Raw genomic sequence first — 19,227 nt, forward strand, 5'->3', positions numbered from 1 at the left:
TGAGCCCCGGCTGCATTACACACTGCTGTGGATATTCCCACCCTGAGCCCCGGCTGCATTACACACTGCAGTGGATATTCCCACCCTGAGCCCCGGCTGCATTACACACTGCAGTGGATATTCCCACCCTGAGCCCCGGCTGCATTACACACTGCAGTGGATATTCCCACCCTGAGCCCCGGCTGCATTACACACTGCAGTGGATATTCCCACCCTGAGCCCCGGCTGCATTACACACTGCAGTGGATATTCCCACCCTGAGCCCCGGCTGCATTACACACTGCAGTGGATATTCCCACCCTGAGCCCCGGCTGCAGGGGATATTCCCACCCTGAGCCCCGGCTGCATTACACACTGCAGTGGATATTCCCACCCTGAGCCCCGGCTGCATTACACACTGCAGTGGATATTCCCACCCTGAGCCCCGGCTGCATTACACACTGCAGTGGATATTCCCACCCTGAGCCCCGGCTGCATTACACACTGCAGTGGATATTCCCACCCTGAGCCCCGGCTGCATTACACACTGCAGTGGATATTCCCACCCTGAGCCCCGGCTGCATTACACACTGCAGTGGATATTCCCACCCTGAGCCCCGGCTGCATTACACACTGCAGTGGATATTCCCACCCTGAGCCCCGGCTGCATTACACACTGCAGTGGATATTCCCACCCTGAGCCCCGGCTGCATTACACACTGCAGTGGATATTCCCACCCTGAGCCCCGGCTGCATTACACACTGCTGTGGATATTCCCACCCTGAGCCCCGGCTGCATTACACACTGCAGTGGATATTCCCACCCTGAGCCCCGGCTGCATTACACACTGCAGTGGATATTCCCACCCTGAGCCCCGGCTGCATTACACACTGCAGTGGATATTCCCACCCTGAGCCCCGGCTGCATTACACACTGCAGTGGATATTCCCACCCTGAGCCCCGGCTGCATTACACACTGCAGTGGATATTCCCACCCTGAGCCCCGGCTGCATTACACACTGCAGTGGATATTCCCACCCTGAGCCCCGGCTGCATTACACACTGCAGTGGATATTCCCACCCTGAGCCCCGGCTGCATTACACACTGCAGTGGATATTCCCACCCTGAGCCCCGGCTGCATTACACACTGCAGTGGATATTCCCACCCTGAGCCCCGGCTGCATTACACACTGCTGTGGATATTCCCACCCTGAGCCCCGGCTGCATTACACACTGCAGTGGATATTCCAACCCTGAGCCCCGGCTGCATTACACACTGCAGTGGATATTCCCACCCTGAGCCCCGGCTGCATTACACACTGCTGTGGATATTCCCACCCTGAGCCCCGGCTGCATTACACACTGCTGTGGATATTCCCACCCTGAGCCCCGGCTGCATTACACACTGCTGTGGATATTCCCACCCTGAGCCCCGGCTGCATTACACACTGCAGTGGATATTCCAACCCTGAGCCCCGGCTGCATTACACACTGCAGTGGATATTCCCACCCTGAGCCCCGGCTGCATTACACACTGCTGTGGATATTCCCACCCTGAGCCCCGGCTGCATTACACACTGCTGTGGATATTCCCACCCTGAGCCCCGGCTGCATTACACACTGCAATGGATATTCCCACCCTGAGCCCCGGCTGCATTACACACTGCAGTGGATATTCCAACCCTGAGCCCCGGCTGCATTACACACTGCAGTGGATATTCCCACCCTGAGCCCCGGCTGCATTACACACTGCTGTGGATATTCCCACCCTGAGCCCCGGCTGCATTACACACTGCTGTGGATATTCCCACCCTGAGCCCCGGCTGCATTACACACTGCTGTGGATATTCCCACCCTGAGCCCCGGCTGCATTACACACTGCTGTGGATATTCCCACCCTGAGCCCCGGCTGCATTACACACTGCTGTGGATATTCCCACCCTGAGCCCCGGCTGCATTACACACTGCAGTGGATATTCCCACCCTGAGCCCCGGCTGCATTACACACTGCTGTGGATATTCCCACCCTGAGCCCCGGCTGCATTACACACTGCTGTGGATATTCCCACCCTGAGCCCCGGCTGCATTACACACTGCAATGGATATTCCCACCCTGAGCCCCGGCTGCATTACACACTGCTGTGGATATTCCCACCCTGAGCCCCGGCTGCATTACACACTGCAATGGATATTCCCACCCTGAGCCCCGGCTGCATTACACACTGCGATGGATATTCCCACCCTGAGCCCCGGCTGCATTACACACTGCTGTGGATATTCCCACCCTGAGCCCCGGCTGCATTACACACTGCAGTGGATATTCCCACCCTGAGCCCCGGCTGCATTACACACTGCAGTGGATATTCCCACCCTGAGCCCCGGCTGCATTACACACTGCAGTGGATATTCCCACCCTGAGCCCCGGCTGCATTACACACTGCAGTGGATATTCCCACCCTGAGCCCCGGCTGCATTACACACTGCAGTGGATATTCCCACCCTGAGCCCCGGCTGCATTACACACTGCAATGGATATTCCCACCCTGAGCCCCGGCTGCATTACACACTGCAATGGATATTCCCACCCTGAGCCCCGGCTGCATTACACACTGCAGTGGATATTCCCACCCTGAGCCCCGGCTGCATTACACACTGCAATGGATATTCCCACCCTGAGCCCCGGCTGCATTACACACTGCAGTGGATATTCCCACCCTGAGCCCCGGCTGCATTACACACTGCAATGGATATTCCCACCCTGAGCCCCGGCTGCATTACACACTGCAGTGGATATTCCCACCCTGAGCCCCGGCTGCATTACACACTGCAGTGGATATTCCCACCCTGAGCCCCGGCTGCATTACACACTGCAGTGGATATTCCCACCCTGAGCCCCGGCCCGCTCTGCTCTTGTTGATCAAAAACGTTTTTGTGTGCTGCTTGACCAATGGCTGTGCTGTGTAGGCCTACGGTGGCAGTTCAGGAGGAGAGTCAAAGGCTTCTTCCGAAAATAGTTTTTGATTAGGCCTCGTCCAAATAATGTACTCTCTTGCGTGCGGTCTATCCTATAGCCTATGATCAGTTCAGTTTGAGAAGGAGCGCCCCAAGATGAGAAGGAGGACTGGAGGTCAACTTTGATAGTTTGATACTAATACACTGCTCAAAAAAATAAAGGGAACACTTAAACAACACAATGTAACTCCAAGTCAATCACACTTCTGTGAAATCAAACTGTCCACTTAGGAAGCAACACTGATTGACAATACATTTCACATGCTGTTGTGCAAATGGAATAGACAACAGGTGGAAATTATAGGCAATTAGCAAGACACCCCCAATAAAGGACTGGTTTTGCAGGTGGTGACCACAGACCACTTCTCAGTTCCTATGCTTCCTAGCTGATGTTTTGGTCACTTTTGAATGCTGGTGGTGCTTTCATTCTAGTGGTAGCATGAGACGGAGTCTACAACCCACACAAGTGGCTCAGGTAGTGCAGCTCATCCAGGATGGCACATCAATGCGAGCTGTGGCAAGAAGGTTTGCTGTGTCTGTCAGCGTAGTGTCCAGAGCATGGAGGCGCTACCAGGAGACAGGCCAGTACATCAGGAGACGTGGAGGAGGCCGTAGGAGGGCAACAACCCAGCAGCAGGACCGCTACCTCCGCCTTTGTGCAAGGAGGAGCAGGAGGAGCACTGCCAGAGCCCTGCAAAATGACCTCCAGTAGGCCACAAATGTGCATGTGTCTGCTCAAACGGTCAGAAACAGACTCCATGAGGGTGGTATGAGGGCCCGACGTCCACAGGTGGGGGTTGTGCTTACAGCCCAACACCGTGCAGGACGTTTGGCATTTGCCAGAGAACACCAAGATTGGCAAATTCGCCACTGGCGCCCTGTGCTCTTCACAGATGAAAGCAGGTTCACACTGAGCACATGTGACAGACGTGACAGAGTCTGGAGACGCCGTGGAGAACGTTCTGCTGCCTGCAACATCCTCCAGCATGACCGGTTTGGCGGTGGGTCAGTCATGGTGTGGGGTGGCATTTCTTTGGGGGGCCGCACAGCCCTCCATGTGCTCGCCAGAGGTAGCCTGACTGCCATTAGGTACCGAGATGAGATCCTCAGACCCCTTGTGAGACCATATGCTGGTGCGGTTGGCCCTGGGTTCCTCCTAATGCAAGACAATGCTAGACCTCATGTGGCTGGAGTGTTTCAGCAGTTCCTGCAAGAGGAAGGCATTGATGCTATGGACTGGCCCGCCCGTTCCCCAGACCTGAATCCAATTGAGCACATCTGGGACATCATGTCTCGCTCCATCCACCAACGCCACGTTGCACCACAGACTGTCCAGGAGTTGGCGGATGCTTTAGTCCAGGTCTGGGAGGAGATCCTTCAGGAGACCATCCGCCACCTCATCAGGAGCATACCCAGGCGTTGTAGGGAGGTCATACAGGCACGTGGAGGCCACACACACTACTGAGCCTCATTTTGACTTGTTTTAAGGACATTACATCAAAGTTGGATCAGCCTGTAGTGTGGTTTTCCACTTTAATTTTGAGGGTGACTCCAAATCCAGACCTCCATAGGTTGATACATTTGATTTCCATTGATACTTTTTGTGTGTTTTTGTTGTCAGCACATTCAACTATGTAAAGAAAAAAGTATTTAATAAGATTATTTCATTCATTCAGATATAGGATGTGTTATTTTAGTGTTCCCTTTATTTTTTTGAGCAGTGTATAATTGATTTGAATAAAAACAATATGTTTCTTGCCCATGATGTATGTATCAGAGTTATTGACCTCACAATAAGCTAGATTCTCGTAATTTACATCGTGGTGCTGAAACTTGAAGCAGCAGTCGCGGCACAATCAATCGGAAATGGGCAGCTCATGGTGCTGGAAGTAGGCATAATTCATTTAAACCGTCTTCATTTTAATTAGACTTTACTAACAACAAGAGGGCTTTGTGTTGGAGCCTATTTCTTCCTATTTAAGAAATAAGAGGTAGGCCTTCCTGTTTGACAGAATAAATTAGGCTATAGGCTGCTATATCCATAGATTTGTTGGTCAATTCCTCCACCCACCAAGCACTCTTTAAATAGCCTACCTCTGTCAGTGAAGGGCTGTTAAGTTTAAACCAGGACTTGAATTGAGGGGGTATGAGAAGGTAGCCATAGGCCTACCTTTTATTAAAAAACTGAGTGTACAAAACATTAGGAACACCTGCTCTTTCCACTACATAGTCTGACCAGGTGAATCCAGGTGAAAGCTATGATTCCTTATTGATGTCACTTGTTAAATCCACTTCAATCAATGTAGATGAAGGGGAGGAGACAGGTTAAAGGAGGATGTTTATGCCTTGAGACATTTGAGACATGGATTGTGTATGGGTGCCATTCAATTGATGAATGGGCAATACAATATTTAAGTGCCTTTGAACGGGGAATGTTAGTAGGTGCCAGGCGCACCAGTTTGAGTGTGTCAAGAACTACAACGCTGCTGGGTTTTTCCACGCTCAACAGTTTATCGTGTGTATCAAGAATGGTCCACCAACCAAAGAACATCCAGCCAACTTGACACAACTGTGGGAAGCATTGGAGTCAACATGGGCCAGCATCCCTGTGGAACGCTTTCGACACCTTGTAGAGTCCATGCCCCGATGAATTGATGCTGTTCGGAGGGCAAAAGGGGGGTGCAACTCAATATTCATGTTTTGTACACTCAGTGTATAACAGCGCTTTTGGTCCGCGATGCTTTATGCTACAAACAAACTGTAAAATACCAGGGAAAGACGTGACTCCGATGCATCTGGGGATATCATTGTTTAGATTCTTTGACATTCAGATGCTGAGCTACAACCTTCTACAGCCGAGGAGACAAACATTGACTTCGCTTGGGAAGTAATCAATTGACTAAGCTATTCACTTTCTGTACAATAGAAGATGTTTAAACCCAGACAGCTTTTAGGGAACCACTTGTGACCCTCTCTCTTTGGGCTAAGCCATGGAAGAAGAGTAGCCAGCAGTTAAATCTTACATTTTGTCTGCGTCGGTAGGCCTACTGTCTGGGGTGGAAAGGTAGGCCTAACTGTTGAAAGTACCATGCTCAGATTCCTAAGATGTAATTATTTGCAAACAGGGACAGTTTCGTTGCAAACAAGACACTGATTTGGCATTGGAGAAATATGATAAGATGAACACATAGGACTATCTCTCTGTCCATTCTTAACCTGTCAGATAAACACACAGGCCTATCTCTCTGTCCATTCTTAACCTGTCAGATAAACACATAGGGCCTATCTCTCTGTCCATTCTTAACCTGTCAGATAAACACATAGGCCTATCTCTCTGTCCATTCTTAACCTGTCAGATAAACACATAGGACTATCTCTCTGTCCATTCTTAGCCTGTCAGATAAACACACAGGCCTATCTCTCTGTCCATTCTTAGCCTGTCAGATAAACACACAGGCCTATCTCTCTGTCCATTCTTAGCCTGTCAGATTAACACATAGGACTATCTCTCTGTCCATTCTTAGCCTGTCAGATAAACACATAGGACCATCTCTCTGTCCATTCTTAGCCTGTCAGATGAACACATAGGACTATCTCTCTGTCCATTCTTAGCCTGTCAGATGAACACATAGGCCCTATCTCTCTGTCCATTCTTAGCCTGTCAGATAAACACACAGGCCCTATCTCTCTGTCCATTCTTAGCTTTGTCAGATAAACACATAGGTCCTATCTCTCTGTCCATTCTTAGCCTGTCAGATAAACACATAGGTCCTATCTCTCTGTCCATTCTTAACCTGTCAGATAAACACATAGGTCCTATCTCTCTGTCCATTCTTAACCTGTCAGATAAACACACAGGCCCTATCTCTCTGTCCATTCTTAGCCTGTCAGATAAACACATAGGTCCTATCTCTCTGTCCATTCTTAACCTGTCAGATAAACACATAGGTCCTATCTCTCTGTCCATTCTTAACCTGTCAGATAAACACACAGGCCCTATCTCTCTGTCCATTCTTAACCTGTCAGATAAACACACAGGACTATCTCTCTGTCCATTCTTAACCTGTCAGATAAACACACAGGCCCTATCTCTCTGTCCATTCTTAGCCTGTCAGATAAACACATAGGTCCTATCTCTCTGTCCATTCTTAGCCTGTCAGATAAACACACAGGACTATCTCTCTGTCCATTCTTAGCCTGTCAGATAAACACATAGGTCCTATCTCTCTGTCCATTCTTAGCCTGTCAGATAAACACATAGGTCCTATCTCTCTGTCCATTCTTAGCCTGTCAGATAAACACATAGGTCCTATCTCTCTGTCCATTCTTAGCCTGTCAGATAAACACATAGGACTATCTCTCTGTCCATTCTTAGCTTTGTCAGATAAACACACAGGTCCTATCTCTCTGTCCATTCTTAGCCTGTCAGATAAACACACAGGCCTATCTCTCTGTCCATTCTTAACCTGTCAGATAAACACACAGGCCTATCTCTCTGTCCATTCTTAACCTGTCAGATAAACACATAGGGCCTATCTCTCTGTCCATTCTTAGCCTGTCAGATAAACACATAGGTCCTATCTCTCTGTCCATTCTTAACCTGTCAGATAAACACATAGGTCCTATCTCTCTGTCCATTCTTAGCCTGTCATTTAGGTAATTTGTGTGGTAATAAAAAAGATTCTGCTAATATGTAAAATGACGTAGAATTGCCTGAAATGTTTATAAAAGTGAGTATTACATTGTTATTGATTACTGCATTGTTGGGTTTTGAGTTTGCTAGAAAGGCATTTTACTGTAGTTGTGCATGTGACATTAAAACTTGAAACTAAAAGGCAATTATTTCCTCAGACTTGCAAATACGATGATAGATTCATGCAGTGCTTTTACTATAAAGGAGATCTTTCCACCCACATTTTACATTTACATTTACATTTTAGTCATTTAGCAGACGCTCTTATCCAGAGCGACTTACAGGAGCAATTAGGGTTAAGTGCCTTGCTCAAGGGTACATTTACGTCATTTAGCAGACGCTCTTATCCAGAGCGACTCACCAATTGGTGCGTTCACCCTATAGCCAGTGGGATAACCACTTTACAATTTTGGGGGGGGGGTAGAAGGATTACTTTATCCTATCCCAGGTATTCCTTAAAGAGGTGGGGTTTCAAATGTCTCCGGAAGGTGGTGAGTGACTCCGCTGTCCTGGCGTCGTGAGGGAGCTTGTTCCACCATTGGGGTGCCAGAGCAGCGAACAGTTTTGACTGGGCTGAGCGGGAACTATGCTTCCGCAGAGGAAGGGGAGCCAGCAGGCCAGAGGTGGATGAACGCAATGCCATCGTTTGGGTGTAGGGACTGATCAGAGCCCGAAGGTACAGAGGTGCCGTTCCCCTCACTGCTCCATAGGCAAGCACCATGGTCTTGTAGCGGATGCGAGCTTCAACTGGAAGCCAGTGGAGTGTGCGGAGGAGGGGGGTGACGTGAGAGAACTTGGGAAGGTTGAACACCAGACGGGCTGCGGCATTCTGGATGAGTTGTAGGGGTTTAATGGCACAGGCAGGGAGGCCAGCCAACAGCGAGTTGCAGTAGTCCAGACGGGAGATGACAAGTGCCTGGATTAGGACCTGTGCCGCTTCCTGTGTAAGGCAGGGTCGTACTCTCCGGATGTTGTAGAGTATGAACCTGCAGGAGCGGGTCACCGCATTGATGTTGGCGGAGAACGACAGGGTGTTGTCCAGGGTCACGCCTAGGCTCTTCGCACTCTGGGAGGAGGACACAGCGGAGTTGTCAACCGTGGTCTGTGAACCCACAACCTTCTGGCCTCAGCCCTGTCTATCAAAATTCCTGCGTTGTCATGTAATGCTGACAGGATGAAGAACAGTTTTTAAAACGGCATATCTAAAGGCTCTGGCCTGTCCTAGGCGTGAGGGTAAACTGTAAGGATGTTCTCTGCTATCCACTTTGTGATTTAATTATTATTATTATTGGTGTAGCGGAGGGTCACTTGTTCTTTTTCAAGCGTTCAGGGAGGGTTTAGGTCAAATATATTTTGCAGAAGTGAGGCGCATCCATTTTCATTTCAGAGAGGTCCTATTTTCTCCATATAACCTTTATTACAAATAATGTTCACTCCCTTACCACTGAATCTCTAATTTTGGCATTTTTGGTCTTGGTCAACTGTGCCTGCCCATGCTAGGGTAAAATATAAGGGGGTTTAAATTAGAAGCATTATGGGATGGGTTAGAGTCACTCACTGGATGAATCACATCTGAAATGGCCACTGCCCAGCCCCAGACACCTGCACCACAGCTTAAAGCCTGTCTCTGACATACGCTCCCACTCTGCACCCACATCATGGTAGGTGGCTGTGAACGTGTCATAACACACATCTCTGTTGGAGGGGAGGTTGTCTCCTGGAACTAGGGGGAGAGAGAAGGGACAAACAGAACAACAGATAAATGAAAAGCAAATAAATAACTGATCAACAAAAAACAAATGCACAATTGATCAACGGCTTCAAGACAATACATAGGGGAGGGGAGAGAGCTATACACATAAATAACAACCGTTGTCCATTTTGAAAAAGTCTAATAGTCCCTTGCTATTTCATTGCCATTAAACACGATAGGGTGCCGAGTGAGTGGCATGTCCATGTTATCTCCATGCCAGAAACAAAATCTCACCGTCTGTCACGAGAGACTAATGTCTATGTGATTATGTAACCTACCAGCATTGCCAGCTGTGACAATCTCCTCCAGGACCTTCTCCCTGCCCTGCCCTCTCATGGCCTCCACGATGACGTTATAGGAGGCCCCAGATGTCAGGCCGATCAGGGTGGCACCGGTGGAGGTGCCAGGCAACCGCATCTGATGGAGGAATCAATGGACCTGGAGATCAGTAGGGCACTAGAAACTCCTGCACTGTGTGAAGATCATTCAGCTAACTAGGCCTATATAGACGCCATGTTTAAGCATGGGATTTGTGTGTGGGTGTATATTACCCTGGTCCTAGATCTGTTTGTGCTGTATAGAAAACTCCTGAAGTATGACAGCAAGACGGCACAAACTGATCTGAGACCAGGGTAAGTGTAGTATTCTCACCTGGAACATCTTCTCGTCGAGGTTGGTGATGGGGTCGCAGGACACCAGGTACTCTGAGCTCTGGGGAACACCCTGCCATGAGATGGTGGTGTGTGTCTGGGCCTCCTGCGGTACCCCAAACCCGGTATCATTCTCAGGGAACCCAAACGGAAGACCCGGTAACAGACCCGCGCTCACCCGGACCAGGGGCACTCTCTGGCCATCGGGACCCGGGACAGGGATGTAGACCAGGGGCTCGTGGTGGATAGCTGGGCCCTGGTTGTCCCTGCCGATGGGTTTGGGGCCCAGGCCCTGGTACTCTGTGTAGATGTGCTGGCCCTGCTGGCCCAGAGTGTCCTGGCCATTAGTCCCCACCAGCTGGACGTGGTTGTTGTTGAAGTTGGGGTTGAGGGGGGAGTTGGGGTTGAACTGGTCGGCATTGCTATTGACGTTGGGTTTGCCATTGAAGTTGGGGTTCCCATTGGGGTTGAGGGGGTGGTTGGGGTTCCCATTGGGATTGGTGTTGGAGTTCACGTTGGGGTTAAGGGGATAGTTGGGATTGGTGTTAGGGTTGAGGGGATAGTTGGGGTTGAGGGGGTGGTTGGGGTTGGTGTTGGGGTTGAGGGGGTGGTTGGGGTTCCCATTGGGATTGGTGTTGGAGTTCACGTTGGGGTTAAGGGGATAGTTGGGATTGAGGGGGTGGTTGGGGTTGCCGTTGGGGTTGGGGGGAAAGTTAGGGTTGGGGTTGAGGGGGTAGTTAGGGTTGGTGTTGGGGTTCACGTTGGGGTTGAACTGGTTGGGGTTGCCGTTGGGGTTGAGGGGGTAGTTGGGGTTGGTGTTGGGGTTCACGTTGGGGTTGAGGGGGTAGTTGGGGTTGGTGTTGGGGTTCACGTTGGGGTTGAACTGGTTGGGGTTGCCGTTGGGGTTGAGGGGGTAGTTGGGGTTGGTGTTGGGGTTCACGTTGGGGTTGAGGGGGAAGTTGGGATTGGTGTTAGGGTTGAGGGGATAGTTGGGGTTGGGGTTGGTGTTGGGGTTGAGGGGGTGGTTGGGGTTGGTGTTGGGGGGAAAGTTAGGGTTGGTGTTGGGGTTCACGTTGGGGTTGAACTGGTTGGGGTTGCCGTTGGGGTTGAGGGGGTAGTTGGGCTTGGTGTTGGGGTTCACGTTGGGGTTGAGGGGGAAGTTAGGCTTGGTGTTGGGGTTTAAGTTGGGGTTGAACTGGTTGGGGTTGCCGTTGGGGTTGAGGGGGTAGTTAGGGTTCCCGTTGGGGTTTAAGTTGGAGTTCCCATTGGGGTTGAACTGGTTGGTGTTCCCGTTGGGGTTGCGAGGGAGGTTGGGGTTTAAGTTGGGGTTGGGGTTCCCATTGGGGCTGGTGTTGGGGTTGAACTGGTTGGGGTTCCCGTTGGGATTGAGGGGGAAGTTGGGGTTGGGGTTGCCATTGGGGTTGAACTGGTTGAAGTTTGTGTTCCCATTAGGGTTGGTGTTGAAGTTGGGGTTGGGGTTGAACTGGTTGAAGTTGGTGTTCCCATTAGGGTTGGTGTTGAAGTTGGGGTTGCCGGGGTTGAAGTTGACGTCGGTGGGGAAGGTGGGGTTAACCTCGTCCTCGGGCACGTCCAGGATGTCGGGGCTGGGCCGGTGGGAAGCGGGGAGCTGGGGCACGTGGAGCTGTGACACTAGTTCTAGCAGAGAGAGGGTTAGGAGCAGAGCAAGCACAGTGTTAGAGACAGAGAGGAGCGGAGCAGGTATCTAACACCAAGGCTCTTTACCTTGTTAAATAATGGCTAAATAGAAATGGGAAGGTTGATTGCTGTACTTACGAGTTCTAGCCTTGCCCACTAGAGGGGTGCTCCTCAGAGCATTCTGCAGGGTGACGATCTTGATGATGTAATCAGTTCCTGGCATCAGACCTTCAAACAAAACAAAACAGAATGTGAGCGACTCAATAAAAGAAACAGGCTACAAGGACTTTCTGAATTAGAAGACCGTACTCTTTTCACACCATTGTCGAACTAACTGGTTCTGGCTCAGGCATTTGCTTTTCAGCACACTGATACTCATCCACTTTAGTGGCTAACCAGGCCAGCTCAGTACAGCTTGGTTCGACTCGGCTTGGTTCAGCACAGCAGTGTGAGGAGGAGGAGAGCCCTACCAGTGATGACTGCTTGGCTCTGGTAACCGGTGGGCCGTGGGGTGAGTTCCCTGGGGATGCCCCCTGCCTCCTCGTAGGTGACGTAATACCCCGTGACCCCGGCACTACGGGACCCCTCCCAGGTGAAGGAGATACTGCTGGGGGTCAGGGAGGTGAAACGGATGTTGGTGGGGGGAGACACAACCGGCTTAGCTGCAGAATACAAAACAGACGGACAGAAAGAGAGATCGATAATCGGTTCTAAGAACCTGAACCCAGCCCATTATCAGCCTGAAAAAGGTCATCCTGGCACGTTTTTTTGCAAAAAAGTAAAATATCACAGTAGCTGCCGTTTTTCTCAATACATTGCAGTCAATGGGAAATCATGAGCATCACAGGGTTGACATTTTTCTCAATACATTGCAGTCAAAGGGAAAAGATGAGTGTTACAGGGTTGATGTTTATCTCAATGCATTGCAGTCAATAACCAGGTTTCCATCCCACCAGTAAAGTACATGACGGACAAAACATTTCACGACAGGCCTGATGTAAACAAAACAAAACGCTAGACAAGGTGGGATCGTTTTGTGTCTGTAAAATTAATTATGTGAGAAATGCGCAAATATTGATATAATAACCATATCGAAGTAAACATGTTGTGTGGTCCTCGCACTACGACTCGTCAGGAAAGCATGCAGTTTACTAGGCTACAGATAAAAAAAGTTATGATAAACTTCACAGGGTGGTGAAAGTGCAAGGTGGTGAGCTTGATGCTCCTTTCCAATAAATATTGAGGGTTTTATTCCGGTGACATGATAATTGTTGCTTTGCTGCCGTTTGAAAAATAATAATCTTATAATGTAGGCTATACCAGCACTGTATCAGCCAGCTGTTCGCTAGAGCGCAGCTACCAACACACACAAAAGTAGTCAAATGTAAATAAATAAAAAATATACAATGATCCAACCAATAAACGATAAGAATAGATGTGTAGCTTTTACCTCTATCAATTCATCCCAGTGGAGACTTCAACTGTCTAACATAGCCACCAGATCTATCAATTCATCTCAGTGGAGACTTCAACTGTCTAAAATCACCACCAGATCTATCAATTCATCCCAGTGGAGACTTCAACTGTCTAAAATAGCCACCAGATCTATCAATTCATCCCAGTGGAGACTTCAACTGTCTAACATAGTCACCAGATCTATCAATTCATCCCAGTGGAGACTTCAACTGTCTAACATAGCCACCAGATCTATCAATTCATCCCAGTGGAGACTTCAACTGTCTAAAATAGCCACCAGATCTATCAATTCATCTCAGTGGAGACTTCAACTGTCTAACATAGCCACCAGATCTATCAATTCATCCCAGTGGAGACTTCAACTGTCTAACATAGCCACCAGATCTATCAATTCATCCCAGTGGAGACTTCAACTGTCTAAAATAGCCACCAGATCTATCAATTCATCCCAGTGGAGACTTCAACTGTCTAACATAGCCACCAGATCTATCAATTCATCCCAGTGGAGACTTCAACTGTCAAATATCACCACCAGATCTATCAATTCATCCCAGTGGAGACTTCAACTGTCAAATATCGCCACCAGATCTATCAATTCATCCCAGTGGAGACTAAACTGTCTAAAATAGCCACCAGATCTATCAATTCATCCCAGTGGAGACTTCAACTGTCTAAATTAGCCACCAGATCTATCAATTCATCCCAGTGGAGACTTCAACTGTCTAAAATCACCACCAGATCTATCAATTCATCCCAGTGGAGACTAAAACTGTCTAAAATAGCCACCAGATCTATCAATTCATCCCGGTGGAGACTTCAACTGTCTAAAATCACCACCAGATCTATCAATTCATCCCAGTGGAGACTTCAACTGTCTAAAATAGCCACCAGATCTATCAATTCATCCCAGTGGAGACTTCAACTGTCAAATATCACCACCAGATCTATCAATTCATCCCAGTGGTGACTTCAACTGTCTAAAATAGCCACCAGATCTATCAATTCATCCTAGTGGAGACTTCAACTGTCTAAATTAGCCACCAGATCTATCAATTCATCCCAGTGGAGACTTCAACTGTCTAAAATCACCACCAGATCTATCAATTCATCCCAGTGGAGACTTCAACTGTCTAAAATCACCACCAGATCTATCAATTCATCCCAGTGGAGACTTCAACTGTCTAAAATCACCACCAGATCTATCAATTCATCCCAGTGGAGACTTCAACTGTCTAAAATCACCACCAGATCTATCAATTCATCCCAGTTTACTTCAACTGTCTAAAATCGCCACCAGATCTATCAATTCATCCCAGGGGAGACTTCAACTGTCTAAAATCGCCACCAGATCTATCAATTCATCCCAGTGGAGACTTCAACTGTCTAAAATAGATAAATAGATAAAAGCAGAAGACCTCATAGGGTAACTACACCCCTGGTATAGTAAATCAGCAGGTGTGGTGAATTATTATTAATGAACTGTAGAGTTTAATGGACTATGAGGTAGAACTGGGTTAAATCAAGAGCATAGAGTTAGATTTCTTCATTACTGGGCCAGGAATTGAATTGGGTCATTTCACTGTGTGTGTGTGGGGGGGGTTTGTGCATGTTTCAAGGATTTAGGGCCTTGTCATGGTTAAACGAAACATGAGTGTGTGTGTGTGCGCAAGACAGGGGAGTGAGTGATTGGTTGGAGTACTATGTGCATAATAAAAGTCGAGTTTAGCCGCCCTCAGAGACAAAGGAAGTGGGCGGAGCAATCAAAGAGCGGGAAACTGAAGAGGGGACTATATAAAGATGGAGGGAGAGAGTAAGAGGGGGTGCCATTCTGCAGACTGGCATCGGCTTTGTTGAAACTCTAATAAAGTCATATCTTGATGCAACAAAAACTCTGTAAGACCTTTATTTGTAATAAAGCATAGTGGAACACAGGCTCCAGACATCGTAGGGTAACAGTTGAATCAATGGTTGCTAGTGTTCTGATCCTCTGTCTTTGAGTTTTCAGCCACCCCATATTGCTCCACAGGCCAACAATTCCAAGGTTCTCCGCCGTATGAGCCCTGAGGTGGGCATACAAAACAGTGGGTCTATCACCACTCTTAATATGGTATAGATGTTGTTTAAGTCTGCATTGTAGATCATGTTTTGTTTCTCCAATATAGAGTTTATGACAAACAAGGCACATCATCGCAGATACCACATTTCCAGTATCCAATTTCACTTTATGCCCAATTGGGTCCCCCAAGGCCAAATGCCTATTGGACAGAAATTATGTTTGGGTAAAGTATTCTGTACCAGTTTCTTCTCAGTCAGGCTTGAATGGACTAGAATGTCCTTCAGGTTCTTTTTTTGTCCTGTAGGCTGAGATTACCCTGACATTTTTCATGGCCTCACAATCATTCTGAGCCTGTTGAAAAAAAGGTATGTCAGGACCTGTCAGGACAGAGTTGAACGCCACCAGAGTCTGTCAGGACAGAGTTGAACACCACCAGAGTCTGTCAGGACAGAGTTGAACGCCACCAGAGTCTGTCAGGACAGAGTTGAACGCCACCAGAGTCTGTCAGGACAGAGTTGAACGCCACCAGAGTCTGTCAGGACAGAGTTGAACGCCACCAGAGTCTGTCAGGACAGAGTTGAACGCCACCAGAGCCTGTCAGGACAGAGTTGAACGCCACCAGAGTCTGTCAGGACAGAGTTGAACGCCACCAGAGTCTGTCAGGACAGAGTTGAACGCCACCAGAGTCTGTCAGGACAGAGTTGAACGCCACCAGAGTCTGTCAGGACAGAGTTGAACACCACCAGAGTCTGTCAGGACAGAGTTGAACGCCACCAGGACCTGTCAGGACAGAGTTGAACACCACCATAGTCTGTCAGGACAGAGTTGAACGCCACCAGAGTCTGTCAGGACAGAGTTGAACGCCACCAGGACCTGTCAGGACAGAGTTGAACGCCACCAGAGTCTGTCAGGACAGAGTTGAACACCACCAGAGTCTGTCAGGACAGAGTTGAACACCACCAGAGTCTGTCAGGACAGAGTTGAACGCCACCAGGACCTGTCAGGACAGAGTTGAACACCACCATAGTCTGTCAGGACAGAGTTGAACACCACCAGAGTCTGTCAGGACAGAGTTGAACACCACCAGAGTCTGTCAGGACAGAGTTGAACGCCACCAAAGTCTGTCAGGACAGAGTTGAACGCCACCAGAGTCTGTCAGGACAGAGTTGAACGCCACCAAAGTCTGTCAGGACAGAGTTGAACGCCACCAAAGTCTGTCAGGACAGAGTTGAACGCCACCAAAGTCTGTCAGGACAGAGTTGAACGCCACCAAAGTCTGTCAGGACAGAGTTGAACGCCACCAAAGTCTGTCAGGACAGAGTTGAACGCCACCAAATTTGTCAGGACAGAGTTGAAAAAACTACAAATCTGTCTGCCTGCCTGTCTGCCTGTGATTAGAGGAAGTGACTTAATTGGGGGTCATAAGGGCGGTTTTGAAGGGTTAAAATGGTTTAAACTTCCCAATTGTTACATATTTGTGACCATGGGACACGGCATATGACATTTGAAGTAAATCGACCCAGAAGCAGAGAGAGAGTGAGAGTGAGAGTGAGAGTGAGAGTGAGAGAGAGAGAGAGAGAGAGAGAGAGAGGGGGAGGAGGCAGATCAATGGGCCAGAAAGGTCAGAACGGCAAGAAAAGGCCAGAAAGCAGCCACATTCTCTAGAGAACCACCTATCTATCTTCAGATCTTGTTTCTCAAGTATCTTGACAAGTATCTTGACAAGTATCTAAATCAATCGCGTGGCTTTATAGGGGGGCTACTGTACCAGTGGTGGCAGTGAGGGTGAAGGGGGTACTGCGACCACTGCCATTCAGAGTGTAGATGTTGATCTTGTAAGTTGTACCGGGCTGCAGACCTGTGGAAACAAGTTGAAAATGTTACAGATTAATATGAACCAGAGTCTGGGTTGTGTTCATTAGGCAACAAAGGACTGAAACAGGAAAGGTGTCCAATAAGAAAAGCTAATTGTACTTTTTCTGTTGCATAACGTTGCATGCCCTAATGAACACGACCCTGGCGTGAATGTTGACTGCATGGGTAAGGGGGAGTAGGTTTAGGAAGGTAGGTAACAGGTGTAGGTACGGGCGGGGGGGAGGGGTTATTGGAGGGGTACCTTGGATGGTGTAGGTATGGGGGGGGTACCTTGGATGGTGTAGGTATGGGGGGGGGTACCTTGGATGGTGTAGGTATGGGGGGGGGGTACCTTGGATAGTGAAGGTATGGGGGGGTACCTTGGATGGTGTAGGTATGGGGGGGGGGTACCTTGGATGGTGTAGGTATGGGGGGGTACCTTGGATGGTGTAGGTATGGGGGGGGGTACCTTGGATGGTGTAGGTATGGGGGGGGGGTACCTTGGATAGTGAAGGTATGGGGGGGTACCTTGGATGGTGTAGGTATGGGGGGGGGGGTACCTTGGATGGTGTAGGTATGGGGGGGGGGTACCTTGGATGGTGTAGGTATGGGGGGGGGGGTACCTTGGATGGTGTAGGTATGGGGGGGGGTACCTTGGATGGTGTAGGTATGGGGGGGGGGTACCTTGGATGGTGTAGGTATGGGGGGGTACCTTGGATGGTGTAGGTATGGGGGGGTACCTTGGATGGTGTAGGTATGGGGGGGTACCTTGGATGGTGTAGGTATGGGGGGGGGGTACCTTGGATGGTGTAGGTATGGGGGGGTACCTTGGATGGTGTAGGTATGGGGGGGGTACCTTGGATGGTGTAGGTATGGGGGGGTTATAGGAGGGGTACCTTGGATGGTGTAGGTATGGGGGGGTTATAGGAGGGGTACCTTGGATGGTGTAGGTATGGGGGGGTACCTTGGATGGTGTAGGTATGGGGGGGTACCTTGGATGGTGTAGGTATGGGGGGGTACCTTGGATGGTGTAGGTATGGGGGGGTACCTTGGATGGTGTAGGTATGGGGGGGTACCTTGGATGGTGTAGGTATGGGGGGGTACCTTGGATGGTGTAGGTATGGGGGGTACCTTGGATGGTGTAGGTATGGGGGGGGTACCTTGGATGGTGTAGGTATGGGGGGGGGTACCTTGGATGGTGTAGGTATGGGGGGGTACCTTGGATGGTGTAGGTATGGGGGGGTACCTTGGATGGTGTAGGTATGGGGGGTACCTTGGATGGTGTAGGTATGGGGGGGTATATTGGATGGTGTAGGTATGGGGGGGTACCTTGGATGGTGTAGGTATGGGGGGGTACCTTGGATGGTGTAGGTATGGGGGGGTTATAGGAGGGGTACCTTGGATGGTGTAGGTATGGGGGGGTACCTTGGATGGTGTAGGTATGGGGGGGTACCTTGGATAGTGTAGGTGCGGGATTCAGGGGCGATGGTTCTCTGGATGGGGGTCCGGCCTCCTGTGGTGGGCGTGGCCTCAACTAGGAAGCCAGAGATGGTCTCGGTCTTGGAGCGCCAGGTCAGAGTGACGGAGGAATCCTTAACGTCTGAGATACGCACACGACGTGGCGGACTGATGTCTGGAACACGGAGAGGAGAGGATCTCTACCATTATTTGTAGTTTATCGTCTTTGTCGTTATAACAAATTGTCTCCTTTGTTAAATGTTTGTAATGTCTATTGTGATTATTATTTTGTGGACCCCAGGAAGATAATCAGTCGCTAAGGCGTCAGATAATGTAATATTCTCATTATCGCCATCAATGTTGAAGAGAGGAGGAACTCACTGTCCAGTGTTGTGACCTCTCCTTGAACTGGGCGGCTCGTCAGAGAGTTCTTCAGGGCGTAAATGTGCACCTCATACGTAGTAGCAACCTACACAGACAGAGAAACAGAAGAAAGCTTGAGTAATACTCAGTGGGACCATCATCATCATCATCATCATCTCTTTCCAAATCATACTAGTCACTTACAGTCCTTTAAAGTGGCACTTCATTATTCTGTTTTACCACATTTGCATTATCTCAGCACCATGCCAGCGTCT

The 19,227-nt window shown here is 49.2% G+C and overlaps 1 protein-coding gene across 1 annotated transcript in view; it reads right to left on the minus strand.

The window, feature by feature from the left end:
* fn1a (fibronectin 1a) overlaps positions 1-19,227 on the minus strand; it is a 113,659-nt gene that overhangs the window by 26,601 nt on the left and 67,831 nt on the right. Inside the window, exons 35-43 of the mRNA XM_084192002.1 lie at positions 18,971-19,058; positions 18,585-18,764; positions 17,046-17,135; positions 12,216-12,407; positions 11,884-11,973; positions 11,663-11,745; positions 10,091-10,498; positions 9,718-9,856; positions 9,245-9,409 (exon numbers count right to left, since the gene is read on the minus strand). Of these exons, the coding sequence (XP_084048128.1) occupies positions 9,245-9,409; positions 9,718-9,856; positions 10,091-10,498; positions 11,663-11,745; positions 11,884-11,973; positions 12,216-12,407; positions 17,046-17,135; positions 18,585-18,764; positions 18,971-19,058 (1,435 nt within the window). The remainder of the gene's footprint in view (positions 1-9,244; positions 9,410-9,717; positions 9,857-10,090; positions 10,499-11,662; positions 11,746-11,883; positions 11,974-12,215; positions 12,408-17,045; positions 17,136-18,584; positions 18,765-18,970; positions 19,059-19,227) is intronic.

The sequence above is a fragment of the Coregonus lavaretus genome, assembly GCF_964263955.1.
Source record: "Coregonus lavaretus genome assembly, contig: HAP1_SCAFFOLD_946, whole genome shotgun sequence".
In the NCBI taxonomy this organism is placed as follows: domain Eukaryota; kingdom Metazoa; phylum Chordata; class Actinopteri; order Salmoniformes; family Salmonidae; genus Coregonus; species Coregonus lavaretus.